Genomic DNA, 22,817 nt, shown 5'->3' with positions numbered 1-22,817 from the left:
CTTTAGCAGACTTGATTTGAAGAGTGATTATCACCAGATACGCGTGGTGCCACAAGATGTCCATAAGACTGCATTCAGGACAGCCTTCGGATTATATGAATTCTTGGTAATGCCTTTTGGTCTCACCAATGCTCCTGCTACTTTTAATCGTATGATGGATAGGATATTCCGACCCCATCGCAAGTTTACAGGAGTCTTCTTTGATGATATCTTGGTTTTCTCCAAGAATGAGCAGGAACACAGAATTCATTTGGTCACAGTGTTCGAAGAGTTGCGGAAGCACAAACTTTTCGTCAATGCCAAGAAAAGTGAGTTTTTCCTTTCAGAGATTCATTATCTGGGACATATTGTATCCAAGGATGGAGTTACAATGGATCCTGCAAAGATAGAGACTATTCGGAATTGGCCCGAATTACAAAACGTACATCAAGTACGTAGTTTTCTGGGATTATGTTCGTACTACAGGCGTTTCATAAGGCATTTTGCTATGATTGCCACTCCTCTACATGATCTCACGAAGAAGAAAACTGTTTTCAAATGGACTTCAAAGGAACAGGATGCTTTCTCGCAGCTCAAGCATGCGATCATATGTGGTCCAGTATTGATTGTTCCTGACTTGCACAAGTCATTCGTGGTCGAATGTGATGCTTGTGGTGATTGCATAGGAGCTGTCCTAAATCAGGAAGGGCATGCAGTTGCATACGAGAGCCGTCGTTTGCATGATGCTGAGCTTCATATGGATATCTATGAGAAAGAGCTCTTGGCTGTAATTCACGCCTTAAAGATTTGGAAACATTACCTTCTTGGGGCTGAATTTGTAGTCAAGACAGATCATCAAAGCTTGAGATACTTTCTATCTCAAACCAAGCTTTCAGAGAAGCAAATGAGAATGGCAAATTTTCTTTCCATGTTTCATTTTCAGATTGTGCATACTCCAGGAAAGAAAAATGTGGTAGCCGATGCACTATCTAGGAGGCCTTATATTGCTGCAGTCTCAGTGGCCTCTCATGGAGATCTATCTGCTATGAGAGATTTGTATCATTTGGATGCTGATTTTTGCCATATATGGACTGATTTGATGGCTGGTCATTCACATGCCTCTTATGTTATCAATGAGGGTTATCTCATGAAGGATAATTGCCTATGTGTGGTGAAGGATTTGCGTCCAAAGGTTATGGACGAATGTCACGCTCCACCTTATGCTGGTCATAGAGGTATTATTGATTGGGTATTGCTGAAATTTGAGAAGGCTAGGCTTCGGGAGAGGCCAGGACGAGAAGGATCATATCCTAAGCTTTCTCCTCGCTATTATGGACCCTTCAAAGTGATTCACAAAATCAATGAAGTATCCTACAGACTTGCTTTACCTAATCATTGGAAGATTCACAATGCTTTTCATGTGAGTCTATTTCGGAAATATGTGGGGCCAGATCCTGATGAGCCTGTCACAGAAGATCCGCCAGAGATTGAAGAGCTTGAGGAGATCCTCCAGCCAGAACAGATTGTTTTTCACAAGGAGAGAAAGCTACCTGCAGGAAAGCTTTCCAGGAGATACCTTGTGAAGTTTAAAAATTATTTGCCTATTGATGCCAAATGGGTAAATGAGGATTACTTTGCAGATTATCCGCAATTGTTGCAGGTATATCTTGAGGCTTTTAAGTTGAGGTCAACTCTTTAGAAGCCCGGGGGGATGTCACCAATTGGCCGACCATTTGGTCCATTCCTAGTTTTTGCGTCTCGTTCACTTGAGGCCAGGCCGGTGTCTCGTGTGAAGAGGCCAGTATTTTGCTGACATGGACGGGAGCCAGACTGGTGCCACCCGTGTGTTAGCAGGATGGTGTCGTATGGACGGGAGCCAGACCAGTGCCACCCGTGTATGACCTGGACTGTGTTCGATCCATGGGACTGTCACGCCATGGAAGAGCCAGTATTCGTGCCGTGTTTTACCTATGGGACTGTCACACCATAGGGAAACTCGTGCCTGGAACTGTGTCTTACCTATGGGACTGTCACTCCATAGGAAGACCAGGATTTTATGTTTTTATGTCGTGCCAGTTTTGTGCCGACAGATATTTTGTACATGTTCCATGAACGGGAGATATGTCCATGTTATTATTTGCACATGCACACATGATTTGTATGCTTGAAACTGTTTTCGCATGATATGTATTCGTGTGTTTGCCTGCCTGACGTGTTACTTACTGAGCGGGGACGCCTGCCAGTGAGTCGTGAAGTCTGCCCTGTATTCTGACAAGTTTCAGTGCATGTGAACAGGTGGTAAGTATATGGTACATGTTGTTTTAATATTTTATCTCTAACCCCTTTGTTTTATAAGGTGAAGTGTTCACATTCATTTAAATGTGGGCACCACTTTGGGCACCCACTTTGGGGCCAAGGTGGGGAGCTCCATTTAAGTGAGTGTGGGGGTGGGCAAAGGCACCTACCCAAACTCCCCCACCCTCATGCAAGCGTGGAGTTAAACTCCACATTAATTTTATTAAAAGAAAGGGCCCCCTTCAAGCGTAGGAGGAATCGCTTCCTTCTGGCGTGGATTTCCCATCAACCGGCGATCATCCTCTCTGGCGCCTGATTTTCCCCAGCCGGCTGGCTGCAACTGTTTCTGTACCCTCTGTACTGCAGGCTGTACCCTCTGTACTGCAGGCTGCGTACTTTCTATATTGCAGGTTGTGTACAACATCTCTCCCTTAAGCTGGCGGCTGTCTATCTTTACAGGCGACTGCACCTGTGGATGCTGGCTGCGTTTTTCTGAATAACCAGGCGGCTATCTCATCTAGCTACGCTGCTTACCACAGCAGGCAGCTGTACGATCATCACCAGTAACTGTACCTCAACAGTTCAGGCGGCTGTATTGGTGGCTGCGCATGTTCTCTCCTGCACCCTGCTCTTCCGCCTCACAGGCTGCTGCCCCTCTCATGCAAGCAGCAACAGGCAGCTGTACACAGAGTGTGTGTGCTCTCCCGCAAATGATGCGCTACAGGCCGGTGGCTGCAAGCTGTTTTCTCTTCTCCATGTAGCCTGGCAACCATACAGGCTGTGTGTCTCTCGTACACGAGACTACTCCTTCTTCAACAAGGGTGGTTTCAACCTCAGCAAACCACAAGTATTGGTTTCCTATCAACCATCTACAAGTAAGTGATTTTCAGATTTGAGTAAAGAGTTATATGTTTAAATCTGATAAAAAGATTCGTCCCGCTCGGCCTACACCCGTTCGGTGCCGGGTTGTCCAAGCTGTATTGGCGAACCTCGGTCCAAAGGTGCTGAGATCGGGAGAGCCAGGCGTTAGTACGAGAGCGCCTGTCTGTGCGTGGTCTCGGAACACCAGTGTGGTGCTCTCCGCGGAGTCCAGTGAAAGCACAGGACCGTAGCGATTGGACCACACCAGTGGTCGATCTGCTTCGAGTTTCTTCATCGAAATCCGAGCCTACTTGTTTGGTACTGTTTTCATATGTACATGGACATTATCTGGTTCTCAGAACCCATGGAGCATTGTATTCATTAAATACTCCCAATAAATATATCATATATTGAGGGGGGGGGTCGGCCCGTTCCGGCCCCAGTGCTGGTGTCCATTTTTCCATTTCTGTTCATTTAAATTCAAGTTGTTTTAAAGTTGTCCATTTCAAATTTGTGGTTTTTTAAAGTTGTGCTTTTAAGCGTGTGGGTGTCCAACGGAGTCTTTCCCACTTGACGGGATCGGTTTCATACTGAGCTCCAGGTACCAAATCAATACGATGCTCTTCAGGATGAGAGGGTGGGGATCTGGGTGGGAGATAATCCCACAACATGATGTCTTGAAATTGTTGGAGTCATCCTGTCATTTGTGGCTCTAATGGAGCTGCTGTGGATGTCGATAGCTGTTATGGGTTGACATAGATCATTGCACACTCAGCTCCCTTTCTGATAGCTCTACTAGCCTGGAGGTGAGAAATGAGTGGAATACCCTGAATGCCCCGATCCTTGTGGATGATAGTAGGCTTCGACACGATCGTGAAGGTGTCCTACGTCCAATCAGGAATAGGCGCATACTGGCGGAACCATTGAATCCCATGTTAGGAAAGTGAATGCTGCGAGAATCAAGAGAGAGAGAGATGCACACAGATAAGACACGGGTGAGGCAACAGCAACTGTACTCAACAGGGGAAGGCTACAAGGATGGGCGTCCAGGAATCAATCCCAAAAGGTAAGAACAACTGAAGAGGGAGTGGCCTATAAATAGGCCTCAGTCAAGGAGGTCGGCCCTGAGCAGATGGCCGACCAGATCTGGTCGGCCCCTTACTGAAGGGTGGCCGACTGGTCCTAGCCCTGGCCCAAAAAAACCGTCTGGAAACAGCCTCCAGAATGGCCCTAAATCTCATAGAAACGGAACCAACTGTGGACCTCTCACTGGCCGGGCACAGCCACAAATAAGCCCTCTCTCAAATAGAAAACCATGAGATGCCCTAAATCTTAACACCCTCTCTGCAGCTCATGGTGAGCAACACATCTGAATACACCATCCGATGAAGATGCCGCCATGAACGCCAAAGAAGAAGGGTACACACAACTCTTTCCCAAGCTGATGATGTAGGTCCCTGCCTGGAGAATGTTGGCTGGAACACACCAAAGCCAAAATCCTCCCAGAGAACTCATCCCATAGCGGAACCTCTGACTTCGAACGCTAGACTCACTAGGTCCATAGTCGATGCACAATCAAGCAATGAACGCAAACACGACTGGTCCATAACGCAAAAAAACTGTCGCTGCTGCCTGCCAGAATGTCAACTGATAAGGGTCAGAAGCAACCCATCACCCTGCCTCCCACTTGCCCTCTCTGGCTGTGACATCGTGGAAGGGGGAACCTGCCCTAGAATGGGGCAACAGGTGCCAATTCAGCCCTCAAGGAACGGCCACCCTTTGCGGAAAGGTCGGCCTCGGAATCAGATGACGAGCCAGCATCCTTCTTGGTTTTGCTATCTCTCGCCAAGTGTCCTCGTTTCCCACACTTGTAACACCTGCTTCTGCTCTTCACGTTGTCCGGCAACGGCACGTCCTGCGCCACCAGTTGTCCTCCAACACAACCCACATGACTGCAGACAATATACAGCGCCACCATCGCCACCGCTACTGCCTTCAGTAAATCGCCTCTTTCAAGTGCCCTCACTGAATCCCGAGCCAACCTGGCTCTGATACCATGTTAGGAAAGTGAATGCTGCGAGAATCAAGAGAGAGAGATGCACACAGATAAGACACGGGTGAGGCAACAGCAACTGTACTCAACAGGGGAAGGCTACAAGGATGGGCGTCCAGGAATCAATCCCAAAAGGTAAGAACAACTGAAGAGGGGGTGGCCTATAAATAGGCCTCAGTCAAGGAGGTCGGCCCTGAGCAGATGGCCGACCAGATCTGGTCGGCCCCTTACTGAAGGGTGGCCGACTGGTCCTAGCCCTGGCCCAAAAAAACCGTCTGGAAACAGCCTCCAGAATGGCCCTAAATCTCATAGAAACGGAACCAACTGTGGACCTCTCACTGGCCGGGCACAGCCACAAATAAGCCCTCTCTCAAATAGAAAACCATGAGATGCCCTAAATCTTAACATCCCAAGGATCATGTTGCACCCAAGAAGGGGTGAGACAATGAAATCCCTCTGAAATTAGGCCTTCTGGACTATGAAGGCAAACTGTTGAGCTTTTTGGGTGATATGGGTACGCAGGCCGGGAGTGAACCTGTCGACGTCCAAATAATAAGACACTAGGGCACCTCTCATCTTGGTCGCCAAGTGTGGAGAGATGGCATCTTTTGAACTGCCCATGTCGAAGAGGACAACAAATTGTTGCCCCTTCGCTGTGCCATAAGCTCTGATAAGACCTTTTTGAAGCTCCTCAACTCCGCCCTCTTGCTTATCATTGAATACTAGTGCAGGTACTGCATTCCAAAGCAGGCAAGAGCTGAACAACATTGGTGGTTGAGGGCAGGGATGGAGGATGTCAAATCCCCACGGATCTCCTTGTGATCCTTCCTTGTACGAGACTCGAATCCTGCAAACAAACGAATAAACAACAAGGGGTGCAGGCTTGACTCACCTCCCAACCATGACAATCGCGGGCAAGCCCACAGTCTTGGCTGTCCCCACCGAGCCACGAGCTGAGCTAACTAGGTTGACGTACCGACCAATCTCCTCCTCGCGACGTCCCATACCGCCACGAAGCTGCCCTCGCGGGCCTCGAGATTGCTGCCGGCCTCGTCTGCATAAAGCAGGTGCATCCAGGCTCCAAGACCATAGAGCTCTCACAAACTCGCGAGACTCTCTATATCCCAATAACTAACATTGGCCACCCTTTGATAGGCTCTTGGCCGGTCGAGTCAATGTCTCCCATGTAGCGTCCTCCTCAACACGATCCTTCCACTTGATCTTGTATTCCGTGATAAGCGTATTACGCAATCTTCTTTCACGAAATCCAAGAATCTTTTCAGGTTCGTGCGGAACAAATGTCATGTCCTCGACATCTATGATTTCTTGAGGAGTAACTAACTGATCTGTTCCACCCAATACTTCCTTAAGTCTACTGACATGAAATACAGGATGAACTTTCACATGAGAAGGCAAATCCAATTCATATGCAACTGAACCAATCCGTCGTGTAATACGAAATGGTCCACAGTATCTAGGGGATAATTTCGGAGATCGAACTGCCCGTAAAGTCTCGGAATCTTTCGGAACTCGCAAATACACCATCGTTCCTTTAGAGAACTCTCTGGGTGAACGATGTCTATTAGAATAAAACCTGTCTCGGTCTTGAGCACTTCTAATAGATTCCTTCGCAACTTGTAACATTTCTTGCATATCTTACAAAAAATTAGGTGTTGCATCATGTTGAAGTCTTGAGAATCCTACTGTAACAGGTGATCTGGTTGAAAACCATACATAAGCATGAAAGGACTAAAACCTGTACTCGTATGTTTAGTACTGTTATATGCAGATTCTAACATAGGAAGATAATCCTCCCATGAACTCTGTCTTTTGGATACATATGCTTAAAGCATATCCTCCAAAATCTGATTCACTCTTTCAGTCTGGCTATCAGATTGAGGATGATCAGAGGAACTCAAATTCAAAGTTGTTTCCAACTTCTCAAAAACAAGTTTTCAAAAATCACTCGTAAACTTAGAGTCCCTATCACTGACTATGTCCTCGCGGTAATCCGTGCAGTCTAAACAATTGCTCAATAAACTGCCGTGCTAATTGCGTAGCTGTAATAGTCTTCTGGGTCGGTAAAAATTTAACCATTTTTGTCAAGTGATCCACCACAACCCAAATAGAATCGTGGCCTTGATGTGTTCTTGGCAATCCGGTAATAAAATCCATGGAAATACTTTCCCATTTATTGCTTGGGATTTGCAAAGGATGCAACAACCCAGCCTGTCTAAAGCGTTCAGCTTCATTTGCTTGACAAATCTGACACTTGAGAACATAATCTTCTACATATCCTTTCATCTTTGGCCAATAAAAAGTGTGTTTCACTAACGATAGTGTCCTGTGTACCCCAGGGTGCCCAGCAGAAGGGGCGTTGTGACACTCCTTAAGAATCTTGGACCTAATGTCCGGGATCTGTGGTACACAAATTTTGTCATTACGGAATAGTAAACCATTCCGAATCATCCACTGGCCTCCTGCAGCCTGAATGGTAGACTGCTCAGTCATGGAGTCTTGGTCAATCAATGAGCTCCCGTCCTGGATCTTCTGCCAAAATAGACCAAAATAACTATCAGTCCTGCAAAGCCCTCTCAATGACTGAAATAAGTCAGTAGAAATCTCGGTGAACGACAAAGTATTCACCTCTCTAATTCGACTAAGCGCATCTGCAACACTATTCATGGACCCTTTCCGATAACGGATCTCAAAATCAAAATCTTGCATTAACTCCTCCCAACAAGCTTTCCTTCCTCTCAAATCATCCGCATCACGCACATACTTGATTGACTGATGATCAGTCAATACCACAAACTTGGAGCCATATAAATAATGTCTCCAAACCTTGAGAGCATGAATCACAATATAAAGCTCCTTCTCAAGGGTTGGCCAACGAGATTGAGTGTCGTCTAGCTTTTTACTTTCAAAAGCAACCGGTCTACCATCTTGAAATAGAGCAACCCCGATAGCATAGTCACTGGCATCAGTTTCAAGAACATAGGGCCGACCTTTATCTTTCAAAAGTCTGAAGGCCATATCCAAATCGTTATTCCAAGTGATAGGCTAATTTGATTTACGTCCACGACCTTTCAATAAGTCGGTCATCGGTAGTGTGAGCTGAGAGTACTCCCGTACAGATTTCCGAAGAAAAACAACAAAACCGAGAGAAGAACGAAGTTGTTTCACTGTTCGCGGTATAGGTTAGTCCAGAACCTTCTGAACTCGGTCATAGTCAATGCTCAATCCATCATTAGTGATCTTGTGTCCCAAGTAAATGATTTCGGTCATAAAGAACTCACATTTACTTAACTTAGCATATAGTCGATTCTGTCTTAAAATAGATAAGACAATCGTGAGGTGTCTGACATGATCCTCAAGAGTACGACTATATATCAAAATATCATCCAGGAACACCACCTCAAATTTTCCCAAATGTTCACGAAAAAGATCGTTCATCATTTGCTGGAAAGTGGCTGGAGCATTGGTTAACCCAAAAGGTAATACGAGAAACTCGTAATGGCCATACCTAGTCCGAAAGGCGGTTCTTTCGACATGCCTTTCATGAATACTTATCTGGTGATAGCCAGTACGTAAATCTATCTTCGTGAAATATTTCGCTCCTGCTAACCGGTCAATCAGGTCATCTGATCTAGGGAGAGGATAATGGTTCTTAATGGTCAGCTTGTCAATCTCTTGTAATCTATACATATTCTCCAGGTTTTGTCCTTCTTTCTCCTAAGCAACATAGGTGCATCCCAAGGTGATTTACTTGGACGGATCTGGCCCATCCTTGAATAATCTTCGAGTTGTTTAGCCAACTCATCTTCCTCAGCTTGGCTCATCGTGTAAGGTGGAATACTGACAGGATGGGCACCAGGGATCAAGTCAATATGATGATCTACTGCCCGTTCAGGTGGTAAACCCGATGGCAGTTTCTTAGGAAATACGTCTTGAAACGAATCAAGTATCTTCTGTAATTCTTTGCTTTCAAACACACTTAATTCATTTACATCCATGGAAGGTATGAGAAATGAAGAAAGTGGAATCAATACACAATGGAAAGCGGTATACAAAGAAGAATCCATTATATTTCCAAAATCAATTGTATTTACAAGAGGTCCCTGAGAGGGATGAATACAATCACCTAAAATACTATACTGGGTGTCCCTATGCTGAAAAAAAAAATGACTAGACCAATCTATCTGGACCTGAAGAGTCTTAAACCACTCAATCCCTAATAACAAGTCTACATTCTCTAGGTGCATTACATAGCATTCTAGAGTATCTTTGTAGTCCTGAATCTGGATTGGAAGCATCTCGACCTTTCGATCCCAAACTTATCTTCCCGCATGTAGGCGTACCTCATAGGTATGATCGCTGGTTGTCGTATCAAGACTCAATTTCTGCACAAGTTTGTAGTTAATAAAGTTGTGTGAGCTGCCAGGGTCTAGAAGAATGTGAATCTTATGGCCATTCACTTCTCCATAAACTCGGAGAAGATCATGCAAGCCAAATACTTTAGAATTGAAGAGATAATCAAAACAAGTACTAGGGCGAGAAAGTACAGTAATTGACGTACCTATCAAAGACAACTGATTAGCTGCCTTTGGCTTGGGTCTTGCGTTTGTCTCTGCACCCTTTTGCTTCGGGCACTCGTTACACATGTGTCCTTTTTCTTCGCAGATAAAACAACGTCCTTCCTTCTTGAGGTTTAAAGCCCTAAGGAGTCGTTTCATCTTCGCTGGTGTCGAACTTGAATTCCTGAAGGTTGGTCCAAAGACTTTCCTTTTGTCGTGTTAGCCATAGGTGCGGAGAACTTTTGTTTACACTTGTTCCCCTACTCGGTAACGGGTTTCGACTTGGAAGAGACCATTGTATCATCATAGATACGAGCTGAATGAATGGCCTCGTCCAATGTTTTACATTTGTTATTTTTAACCTGTAAACGGTATGAGTCTGGTAAACCAGCTACGAAAAACCCCAAAAGAGTAGTGGGATCCATCTTTGTAGCTTTCATCTGCAAGTCTCGAAACTTTTGGAGGTAGACCTCATAGGTGAGGTGCTGCGAGGTCATGGTCAAAGCTGAAAACCGGGCAACAACATCATAATCATCCTCTTTCTTGAGGAATTCTTTCTTGAAGACATCTTCGAATTGTGCCCAAGTCGTTGGCTTAGGGTTGAGTTCCTTCCACCAAAACAAAGCTTTGCCGGACAGGAAACCTGCTGCTAACTGAATCTTTTTCCCGTCATCATATGGATGAAACTGAAAGTGAACTTGCCACTTACGTAGCCACGTGTCCACGATCTCCTTGGTGCGCTGCTTTTGCTCGCCCCCGAACGATTCTGGAGTAATGTTGGGGCCTAACTTAGAGGCCAAGGTATCCATACCCGATAGAGTAGAGAGGGTAGTGGTCAATAGGGCGATGGAGTTCTGCAAAGCTTGCATTTGGGCTGCGATTTGTGCCTGTCGTTCCGACGAAGAAGCTTCGAGAGCTACTTTGAACTCTTGGAAATCTGATTTTAACACAAAATCGTCAAAAAGATCGGCATCGGTACCTTCCGTAGCCGACAAGCCTTCGCGTTCCACAAGGGGCTCCAACTCCGATTCTTGGGTCGACATCGTGAAGAGGGTAAGTGGAGAGAAAATTCGATCTTTGCACAATAAAAGTGCGAGTGAACTTGAGAGCTTGAGAGCTTGAAAACTTGAGAGATGTGTGGCAAGAAGCCCACTTAAGGGGTTTATAAAGGTTTCCACAAAAACTAAAAGCCTCCCAAAAGCTATCTTTAGCTTTTGCTTTGGTGTTTTTTTTTTCTATATATATATATATATTCTATTTTCTTAAAAAAAATAAAACACCTTGAAACCTTAGAGGAGGGGTTTTTAAACTTTAAAATAATTAAAAAAACGAATGCCCATTAAAAAAACGAGTACTTTTCTTGTTTTTTTTTATTCGCATCCCTCCTGGATTAGAGCTGCTGGCATCACCCACCGGTTACAGGCGTGTGCTTTTCCTTGCCGTCGGCCACCTCGCCTGTCGGCTGCTGTCGTCACGTGTGCAGCACCTTCCGCTAGCTTTCCTGCCGGTGCCTTCGCGCCAGTCTGCGCCTGCGAGCGACAGCCCCTTGTAGGCCTAGCCACAAAGCCACGTGGGCCTGGGCGCCTGCCTGGGCTGGCCTGGGCGTCTGCCCGCCTGGCCTAGGCTCCTGGGTGGGCCTGGCCTGGGCACCAGCCTGCCTGGCCGAAGCGCTGTGTGGGCTTGGCTGCCTGGCCCCCTGGTTACTCAAGCCCATGCGCCCGCCTGCAGGGTCGCCTACAGAGGCCTGGCCGGCTACCAGCCTCCGATAGCCAAACGCTACACCCGCTAGCGCCTCCTCTCACACGCTTGCTCTTCTTCTCTCGCTCTCGTTCGCGTTCAACCAAAAGCAATGAAGATGCTTTTTTTTTTTGTTGATTTCTCTCTCTACGTTCATGCGACCGCACCAACGAAACTCTCCTCTTCTTTGCAAAGCAACGACCCTACTTAGACTACCACCTCCCATCAACATGGGTTTCTTTGATGAAGAAAAACACATATTGAATCTGAAAACAGCAGTATGCACAGAAAAAACAGCAAGCTTTTTGAACACATACCTTTCTTCGACCTCATCTTCTCTACCTACCGACTTGCTTGTTCACGGGGTATGCTCTGATACCACTGTCAAATCCCCACGGATCTCCTCGTGATCGTTCCTTGTATGAGACTCGAATCCTGCAAACAAACGAATAAACAACAAGGGGGTACAGGCTTGACTCACCTCCCAACCATGATAGTCGTGGGCAAGCCCACAGTCTTAGCTGTCCCCCACTGAGCCACGAGCTGAGCTAACTAGGTTGACGTACCGACCAATCTCCTCCTCGCGACGTCCCATACTGCCACGAAGCTGCCCTGGCGGGCCTCAAGATTGCTGCCGACCTCGGCTGCATAAAGCAGGTGCACGTCTGCACTAGATCCAGGCTCCAAGACCATAGAGCTCTCACAAACTTGCGAGACTCTCTATATCCCAATAACTAACCTTGGCCACCCTTTTATAGGCTCTTGGCCGGTCATCGGGCATCCACACTTGGGCGCTCGCCCGTCCATACTTGGGTGCCCACCCGTTAGTCTATCCCTAACTCAACTCGTCAATCAGCCTGCCTAGCTCCAAGCTTCCCCAAGTCTCGAAACTAGTCTTGCGTGCGTGTAGCACACGGTAGATACTGTTGGATAGGTGTCATCTCCAGATGGTGTCACGCTAGTGGCACACTCTTTAGCCTCTAGGCATTTTTGGGATTTATAGCATTCATTTCCATTTTTTCCTATTTACACACATTTTTGGGTGGAGGAAAGGGTGGAGGAACTTTCCTATATATATGAGGCATTGTAGTTTATTTCTAATGAAGTTGGCTAGTGGTTCATTGATGAGTTCTTGAGTACATTGTCTCTTCTCTCATCTCTTCTTTCTCACATGGTATCAGAGCAAGGTGGTGGCGCACATAGAGCCTCCTTATCCTTCTTCCTCTCTACCTCTAGTCCTCTTCAACAACCCCGCTTTCAATGACGTTTTTTCATTTTTTGATTTTCTACTAAACGAATGCGTTTTTGAGGATTGTGCCCGCGAGACCTACTGGAATCATCGTGGTCTACGACTTAGCAGAAGAAAGTTTTCGCAAATTCCTCACCGTTTTGAGTTATTCTCCGCAGATTGCCCGCATGCAGAATTTCTGCTTGCTTTTTTTGCAGAAGCCCTTACTCATCATCCTTGCACTCATTCAATGATGGAAGAGGCTTCGAACCAGTCTCTTACCATCCTCTACAAGTGTGTTTTTAAAGCACTTCAATCCGAGTCCTACAACTCTACTTGCGGTGAAAACATTGCCAACTAGTTTTTCCTACATGCGGTAGCGTTTTTTTGGAGGCTTCTTATGGAGAGATTTGTAGCTACGTTTTCATCATCAACTTCAACCCTCTTCATGGTGTTTTGAGGTACATATTCATCCTCTTTTCTACACCTTTCTACCGACTGAAAATTTCACTTTGCTACACACTTTGTGTTTGCGTTTTCTTGGACAATCAACTCCTTCATACTCCTTCTACCTATGGCTACATTCTCAGCCCTCTTTTGGTGGTTTCTACGGAGTCTATTGGTTCATATATCGGCTGCGTTTTGTGGCTGCGTTTTTGCACTATGTTTGTGCATATTTTGGAGATACTTCCTTGGTGGACAGCCCATCTATTGGCTGCGTTTTTGGAGGTATGACACTTCTTCCCTTGTGTTTTCCCACCCTCCTCTCCCTACGGGATCTCGGAAGTCCTCTACTCCAGAAGACAAAGGCAAACTTGAAGATACTATGGATCCTACATCTCCTACGAAGACGGTTGAACCGGCAACTACTACAACGGAAGTTGGTGCAATTCCTTCTTCGGTAGGTGCTTCTACTTTCTCTTTTCCGTCATATCCATTACCTTCTACGGATCTTTCTCTCTTTCTTCTTTGTCCTTTATGTCTTCCTATCCACATACTTCTATGTCCTCTATGGTATATCTCCCTACATCATCTATGTCTTTTATGGCAACTTCATCTACTATGATTCCTCCTTCTACTACTTCCACTACTACTCCTCTCCCCACTCCATCATATCAGCCCTTTAACCCATTCACTCAATCTTTGAGCCTTCCAAGCCTTTTCGATTCACAAAAGCTTACCCCAAACAACTACCACACTTGGTCCTTGTTTATGCAACTTCTTTTGGAAAGCATCGGGATGTGGTCTATAATCACTTCTCCTCATATGGTGCCTTCTCAATATCAAGCATATATGGATGCACGGGCCAAAGCTTTACTTGTGCATGGCATGTCTACATCGGTTGTGTCTCAATTTCTTTCTACAAGGAGTACGGCTCAACAATTATGGCACGCTATACAAATGCAATATGGAAGACTTTCAACGGTTAAGATGGCTAAGTTGGAAGAAGATTTGGATAAGCTTTCTATCTTCGAATCCGACAACATAGTGGAGAAGCTTGGAGAATTCAATTGAATCAAGCGGCAACTTGAAGAGTTTGGTACATTGGTAAGCAATCCGGTCCACAAGCTACTTGGTAAATTGCCTTCTTCTTTTGAATCGTTCAAAGATAACATCTTTCTTCAAGTTCCTTTTCCTTCCTTTGAAGAGACTATGGGTCTTCTTCATGATAAGTGCCTTACTCGTCGCAAGCAAAACAAAAAGGACTCGGCTTTTGTAAGCCAAGGCAAGGGCAAAGGCAAAGGCAAGGAGAATGATCAACGCAAAGGCTCTAATTCCGATGCTAAAGATTCTTCAACCAAAGGCGACAAGAACAAATCAAAGGATTCGTCCAAGGAGTGCACTTTCTGTGGTCGTAGTGGCCATACGGAGGATCGTTGTTTTGCTAAGAAGGCGGGATCCAAGAAGGTAAAAGCTGAACTTGTATCCAAATCTAAGGGTTCTTATACATCAACATCTTCTCACGACAAAGACAAAGACAAGAAGGAAGACGGTAACGCCAAGGTTGCATATGTTGCTATGTCTTCTACTTCTTCATGTGACACATCACTTGTGGTAATCAAAGATCTTGATACGCATACTGCGGATGAGTGAATTGCCGACAGGGGTACTACCTCTCACATGACGAATAGTTCTTTCTTATTGGAAAACTATAAGTCTATCTCTTCATCAGTACACATTGGTGATGCTTCGTCTCTCCCTGTGATTGGTATTGGTGATGTTTCTTTTGGAGATGCTATCTTACATGATGTTTTGCATGTGCCTAAGATGTCTGCCAACTTATTATCTATCTCTAAGGCTACTTCTAAAGGTCTTGGGGTTTACTTTGATGATGAAGTGATTGAAATCATTGATAGACAGTCACTTTCTTGTGTGGCACATGGTTATCAAAATGCTGGGCTTTATCATATAAGCTCTTTTACAGCACAGTTGCCACCACATGAGTCTCATCTTCATCAATTATTTGCTTCTCCTAAAGCACTTGTTTCTAATGAAGATAGTGATCTATGGCATTTCCGCTTTGGCCATGTTCCTCTTGCTACTTTGCAACATCTTGTCTCACGTATATATATTGGTCGCCTTGTACTACCTCTGTCAGCCTATTCTACCTACCTGTCACATGTCTCTACCACATCATCGCCACCATGTTATCACTGCCACGTGGCACCTACACTGTGTGACCCTGCCCAAGGCTGGCGACCTGTATAATAGGTGAGGTGTGTCACAAGGAGTGTATTTGTGCACACTACATGCTCAGCAGGCTGCAAAAAAGACCAAGCATAAGCCATCCTGTAGACCCTTAATAAAATAGTGGGGTTCTCTAGAGCACACACAACAACAGATCTCTACTTTTTGTACCCAGTGATTTGAAGAATATCACCGTATTCCTTTGACAATTTGGCCTTCTTACTGATCTGGTAGTAAAAATGGTATCTGAAATTGCATACCGCTTTTGATTATAAGATAATATATTGAACATCCTCTGGTATTGAATATCTTTTTGTGTTGCAAATGCTACTGTGTAACTAGTACTTGCATGTGGCAGATACCTGGGTGGAGCTTTTGATGTGGAATCCCTTGTTGACAACCTTCTCATACAGCTCGCCAAGAGTGAAGATATTATTGTGAATGTTCATGACATAACCAACCTTTCAAGGCCACTTTTAATGTATGGCGCAGAAGTATCTGACGATGGCCTCTCCCATGTTAGCTCTTTGGATTTCGGAGATCCTTTCAGGAAGCATCAGATGCGTTGCAGGTGAATTTTTAGCTGTGAGGAGCTGTACTTTTCATTACCAACTCAGTGCCTGTTTAGTAAAGCTCACTTCGTATTTTGGTTTATTTTGGTCCATGTATGTTATAGGCTAGCAAGCGAAATTCCGCGTCCAACACTTGCTTTGGGGTTTGCTAGCGGTGTGTTAGCATTTGTTGGCCTTATCTGTGCCATGGTGTACAATGCGCATAAACATGTCAAGAAGGTAGAAGAAGACTATCGGAAGATGGAAGAGCTCAAAGTACAAGCAGAAGCAGCCGATATAGCCAAGTCTCAGGTTATGTGTTTGCTTCCAAATCATAAGATTTAACCACTATATCAGTCCTTGTAATTAAGATTTCTTTTCCTTTTAGATTTCAAAAGAAAGTTTCTCTGCCGAATTACTTCTGATGTTACTTGGATGCATTACAGTTTTTGGCGACCGTCTCCCATGAGATAAGAACTCCAATGAATGGTGTGCTTGGTAAGTCATTTAAAACTCTTGTTTAGATGCAAGCAGAGCAAGGCGCTAGGGTATATTAAGTAGGCTGCTTTATTTTGGGAGGTGGGACATCATATAGAAAACAGAAAGTTGCATTTATGTGGCTCTCGAGCAGCTGCCAATTATGATGGTTAGTTCTGTAGCCTACTGAGGATGGGATAGCATGCTAAATTTTGTAGGGTAGGGGTTAGTCAGTCATTCATTGTCATCGAATCTTTCTGGACCAGGGTGCTCAAGTCTCAAGACACCTTTGCTTTGTGATCATCTCCATTGTGCGTGTATGAGATTATTCAATTGCCTACATTCCTTGGGGGACAGTGGGCCGTAAACAATAATTCTCTTTAGTAGGTGGTGCTGTGAGGATATGCATACCTTCATATCTTCATTTTGGACAAGTATTCTTTCATGTTTGTGGCTTCAAATGAAGCTTGAAGCTTCTTTTTGTCCAAGAAATTGGCGCGTTGAAAGCCTCTCTTGTTTCAACGCCTCTCTTGTATCTTACTGCGCTTCTCTTGTTTGCCTCTCTTGTATCTTACTGCGCGTTGAAAGCCTCTCTTGTTTCAACGCTTCATGCATGACCTCTAGTGTCTTATACATATGCTATCAATTTGTCTTGTGGATGACTACCATGAGGTTAAACATTGCACTTTCTTATAAGGTGAATTTGGGCATGTTCCCGGATTCATCTAGGTATATCTTTATGCTGGATTAGCGGACATGCAAATTTCACATTGTGAAGTTTTCGTCCAAGTTGCAGCCAATTGATATTGTGTTAATTCTTTCTATCTTTAGTGGTGTATATGCCCTTTCAACTACCTTTTTGTTGTAATAATTCTTTCTATTCGTCATGATCCTTAGTGCTAGGCTTCATTATGGCTGAGTCTGCCCTGTATCTCCAGAGCTTTGACAGAAACTCAGTACACAGATCTTTGTATAAATGTATGCTCTTGTGTGTGTGTGTGTGTGTGTGTGTGTGTGCGCGCGCGCGCGCGCGTGCGTGGTGTGTGTGTGTGTTGGAGCATATATTAATACCAAGTTCTACACCCACTATTGGGCACTGATGACGTTAGTGGGGATGTTGTAGTATCTAGTATACTATGCGTGATAGAGTTGATGGTTTATTTTCTTGTGGATGACTACCATGAGGTTATAAATTACACTTTCTTATAAGGTGAATTTGGGCATGTTCCCGGATTCATCTAGGTATATCAATTTGTCTTCATCCAGGGCAGGGTTTCAAAGTGATCAAGATTAATAAAATCTACATGGATGAGAAATGCTATATTGAGTGCATGATGCCTCGAAAGATCAATATACTGGAGTTGTGATATTGGAAACCTCTAGTTGTTTTGTGCATGTATGTGAGCGTGTGCATGTGTTGTTGGTGGGCGCGGGCTGGGGCTGGGGCTGGGGGGAATTTAACTTATTTTGGCATTATTATTCCATGAAGTCCTGATTTGTGAGAGGAGAACTTGTTGCAGTTTAATTTCATTAAGTCTCAATGGTTCAAATTCCCAGGAATGCTGCAAATGCTTCTTGACACTCAGCTTGATGCAACCCAACAAGATTTTGCTAGAACTGCACAAGCAAGTGGAAAAGCATTGATTACACTTATAAATGAGGTTCTAGATCAAGCGAAAATTGAGTCAGGCCGCATGGAACTAGAGGTGGTACCTTTTGACCTCCGGGCTATTCTGGATGATGTCCTTTCACTTTTCTCTGGAAAAACCAGGGGGGAGGGCATTGAGGTACAAATATGTGTAGCCTTTCAACTCAAAGGGGTGGTTGTTTTGAGCTTGAGCTGCCACAGATGGATTCCTATGATACAATAATGTGTGCTTTGTTTTCGAATATGGTGTAGCTAGCTGTATATGTCTCCGAAAGGGTACCGCCTATTCTCATTGGAGATCCTGGTCGGATACGGCAAATCATCACCAATCTTGTGGGAAACTCTGTGAAAGTAAGCTTTGGCATTGATTTGGTTGACCTAATCACAGCAAAATATCTGCTCCATAGGCCTTTATAAAACCACTCAATGCATGCCACTGTGATGCTTTTAAGCTTGAGTGTTTCTGGATATATACATAGAAGTGAACAGGATATATGATCATTCCTTAGTTGTTTACCCAGCTCTTACCTTGTGTGTTCTTGCAGTTCACTGAGAAGGGTCACATTTTTGTGTGCGTGCACCTGTGGGACGACATTGAGTCTGTTCAGATGGTGGATTCCGAAACCATGTCAAAGGCGATTATAGAATGCAGGCTAGCCAAGAGCAGTAACACTGTTCCATCTGCCACGTTGAGTGGCCATACGGCTGCAAATAGACAAAGTAGCTGGGATATCTTCAAACTCTTAATTGCAAAAGAGAGACAGAGGTCTACAGAAAGAGAAACATCTGAGGTAAAGCTTTTTATCAGTGTCGAGGATACAGGAGTTGGAATCCCTTCACAAGCGCAACAACGGATTTTTATGCCATTCATGCAAGCTGATAGCTCGACTTCGCGCACCTACGGAGGCACTGGGATAGGCTTGAGCATCAGCAGATGTCTGGTTGAACTAATGAAGGGAGAGATGCATTTTGTGAGCAAAGAGAATGTGGGATCAACTTTCACATGCAGCCTCGTGCTCAGAAGAGGTGATGATACAAGTCTAGGAGAAGACAAACGGTCTCTGAGTGAGAGGATGCTTCCAACCAAGTTCAAGGGCATGAAAGTTCTGATCATTGACGGGGGACTTGTACGGTCCGAGGTCACACGGCATCATTTACAGAGACTGGGTTTGCAAGTAACGTCAGTTTCCGACTTGGAACTTGCCCTCAAGTTTTTGTCGGACGGACCTAATGCGGCCTCGAATGGCTACTCTTCAAGGTTCGATTTCATGTGGCCACCCCAGTAATGTACTTCCAGGCTTTTCGCAGCCCAATTATCTGGGCCAGGGATGAGCTTTTTGCTTTAAATGCCCACCAAAAAACTGGCCCATTCTCATGAATTGAAGGACACAGTTTGTGAGCTTTCTCCCAACTGTGCCCATTTTAGCACAGTTGGGAAACCCATGGCACAGTCAACTGAAACATTTTTGGCACAGTTAACTGTGCCATGTTGGGAAGACATTGGTAGCCTCAAATTTGAATGCTGTGAAGCAGTTGCAGCCTCAAATTTGAAGCCCTCGGAACCCTTCTTGAGGCATCTTACCCTTCACATAAGGGCAGGAAAAATTGAACCCTTCAAAAGAAAAGCTAAATTTTGAAAAGTTTTTCAACGTACCCTTCTCAACTAAAAGCAAAGAAATGTGGTTATGGATTGTGCCCTTCGAATGAAATAATAGGATCACACTTCAAATTTGAGGCACTTCAAGACACTGTTAATAGTTTTAGGGATTTGAGCATGTTAATAGTTTTCGGGATTTGAACAGTGATATTTTTCTTTTAAAACGAAATGGAGAAATAATATCATGTTTTGGTCTTCTCAGCACAACAGGAGAGGTTGATCTGGTGCTTGTGGACAAAGATGCTTGGGGGCTTTCGACTGGTTTGAATTTTCCGTCTCTCTTACAGAAAGTAAGACAGAATACTACAAGGGACATCAATTGTCCGAAGATGATTCTTATGGCAACCTCTATGACGAGCGCCGAATGTGAAACAGCCAAAAGTATAGGGTATGTAGACACAATCATCATGAAACCCCTTCGAGCAAGCATGATTGCCGCCTGTTTGCAGCAAGTGCTCGGGATGGGGAACAAAAGTCAGCAAGGAAGGGAAGAACCTGGCAACCTGTGCAATCTCTTGTGTGGGAAGAAAATATTGGTGGTGGATGACAATAAGGTTAACCGCATTGTGGCTGCGGGTGCATTGAAGAAATATGGTGCCCTTGTTGAATGTGCAGATAGTGGCAAGGCTGCAATCGCAAAGCTGGAGCCACCCCATATATTTGATGCATGTTTCATGGACATCCAAATGCCTGAGATGGATGGGTATTCACACAAAGCCAAGAGTCTTTAAAATGCTTTCCTTCTGCCTTATTCATATATCAAGTGAAACAAGTACACAAGAAGCAAACAATTACTATCAAATGATATAGTTACTCTACTACAAGTAAAAACATGCACACATACCTTGTTACAGCTCACACACAGACATGCACGCATGCATCTTTTACAAAGTGGTAGTTTGTAAAAGGAGTGGCATGCAGGTTGGTAAATGGATGCATGCATGCATATGCATACATACATACATACACGCATACATCTTTTATAAAGTGATAGTTTGTAAACAGAGAGGCACAGTTGGTAATGCAACCTTTTGGCTGCTGCTTCATTAGCCCTATGGTTGATTCTTTGTGACATCTGAAATCACTGATGTAATCTCTCTCACAATAGGTTCGAAGCAACCCGGAACATTCGGAAGGTTGAGGAGTTGGTTAATACACAGGATAGATTGACAGAGGATTCTGGCAAAGTTTGGCATGTGCCAATATTGGCCATGACCGCTGATGTTATCCAGGCGACTTATGATGCGTGTGTCCGATGCGAAATGGATGGTTATGTCTCCAAACCCTTTGAGGAAGAGCAGCTATACATGGCAGTCAGTCAAGTCTTAACCATGACATGAGGATCACAAAACCATGGAGCTGGCTGGTGGTGCATAATTAGCGAATTGTGATGAGTTCTCACAACATGAGTTATCTGATGATGTGTTTTCTGGAGACCATGACATGGGTGTCTGATAATGTGTTCTTCATGCAGAATGATCTTTTATAGGCTTTTCTGAGGTCCAAGCGTTGCCAGATATCTGTATGAGGTGGAACTATCTATCTGGGGGTGGTTACAGTCTGGCATTTCTGCAGCCGGACACTGGTGCTCACAATTTTGCAAATCAGTGCTGATTTTGCCAACCTGGTTGATGGCATATGACTGCTGGTTTGACCCCCCTGATGGTCTTGCGACAGCTCCTCTTCAAAAACCTGTATGTGTTACATAACGTAAGAGTTTCACAAGCCGTGTTGCAGTGTAATATATTGTGCTAGTGAATTATCCGGCTTAATTCTATCTTAAACTAATCCCCTTACTAATCATTTACTCTCCAAATCGCTAATTCTATCTTAAACTTATCCCCTTACCAATCATTTTCTAAGAGTTAAGGTAGAGCAAAGAAAATCACAATAACGATGAGACTAATTAAGAAAGATAATAGCACACTTAATTTTGATTGAAGCCTTACAGAATACCAAAAATTTGCCAATTTTAGTGCTAATCGAGTTTCACAGACAACCTTAATAGCTACAAGATAGAATTAACACTTTTTGCATTCCATTACATAACTCATCTGCCTAGGATAACATGTGGCTAGAAATTTTCATGTGCCTCATAAAGATACCTTTATATTCACCAATAACGTTTGATAATTAGCCTTAGATCAGTACTATACAATCTAGCATTACTATTTAAGCCAATTCTTAACATTGTATTTGCATTTTTGGTATTGCACAATATGAGTTTTAACTTTTGTGTTGTGAAAGATTCTACTTGTGAGTGTTATTTACATACACACACTCCCTCACATGTTGTATCTCCTTATAAATATTTTGGTAATTTTAAGATTTTGTGAGTGTTATTCGCCTGCATACACTCCCCTGCGTGGTAATTTTAAGATTTTTAATAGAGGTTGAAAAGTGAAAGAATCAATATACATGGAATCCCTAAATCATGAACATTGGAACATCATATTAATTGGATTTTTCAAATGCAAAGACATCACCTAAGGTTTATGCTCAGATTTTGTTGCGAAAAAGTTAGATCTTTGGTATCTTTAAATAAAAATTTTACTATTTAACATATAAAGTTGAACAACCTACATAAGGCTATCTCTTAACAAAAAATCCATATAAGTCAATTTCTCTCTTTACTTTAATAGCATTATACAAGGATTATCTATGTTGGGAATCATCCTTACCATGTTAAAGTGAAAATACATCTTGAAAAGGAGTATTTTTTATAAATTTTCTTAGCTAAGAGAATATTGAAAAAAAAACTTAAGGTTTTGAGGTTTAGGTAAGTATGATAAATCATGGAATGTGCTAGTTAAGCATGCTAAAGTACTGGCACCTCTTTAGAAGGACTTGCCAAAGGCTTCTAAGAATAACCACAAAAATATGCATGCAAATGTATTGCGATTGTATTGTAGGAGAATTAATGTCAAGATTGATATATATAATATGTGGCAATGAGCGTATATTTATGTTAGAGATTGGAGACATGCCAAGTAAGACACAAAGTGGTTTGTAGATTTTGTTCCTTAGGAGGTGTGAGTATTGGGAATGATCCTCCCACTAACTATC

General features: G+C 43.9%; 1 protein-coding gene across 1 annotated transcript in view; it reads left to right on the top strand.

Moving 5' to 3' along the window:
* Positions 1-21,513, top strand: part of LOC147640283 (putative histidine kinase 6) — a 32,358-nt gene extending 10,845 nt beyond the window's left edge. Inside the window, exons 4-11 of the mRNA XM_086778859.1 lie at positions 15,777-15,989; positions 16,095-16,281; positions 16,416-16,467; positions 18,004-18,233; positions 18,347-18,445; positions 18,640-19,352; positions 19,954-20,454; positions 20,860-21,513. Coding sequence (XP_086634985.1) covers positions 15,777-15,989; positions 16,095-16,281; positions 16,416-16,467; positions 18,004-18,233; positions 18,347-18,445; positions 18,640-19,352; positions 19,954-20,454; positions 20,860-21,091 — 2,227 coding nt within the window. The 3' untranslated portion in view covers positions 21,092-21,513. The remainder of the gene's footprint in view (positions 1-15,776; positions 15,990-16,094; positions 16,282-16,415; positions 16,468-18,003; positions 18,234-18,346; positions 18,446-18,639; positions 19,353-19,953; positions 20,455-20,859) is intronic.
* Positions 21,514-22,817: the final 1,304 nt, after the last annotated feature.

Source organism: Cibotium barometz, chromosome 3 (genome assembly GCF_041138505.1).
Source record: "Cibotium barometz isolate CiBa-2024 chromosome 3, ASM4113850v1, whole genome shotgun sequence".
NCBI classification, from domain to species: Eukaryota; Viridiplantae; Streptophyta; class Polypodiopsida; order Cyatheales; family Cibotiaceae; genus Cibotium; species Cibotium barometz.
Note: the sequence above shows the minus strand (reverse complement) of the source record. Positions and strands in the feature narration are given on the sequence as shown.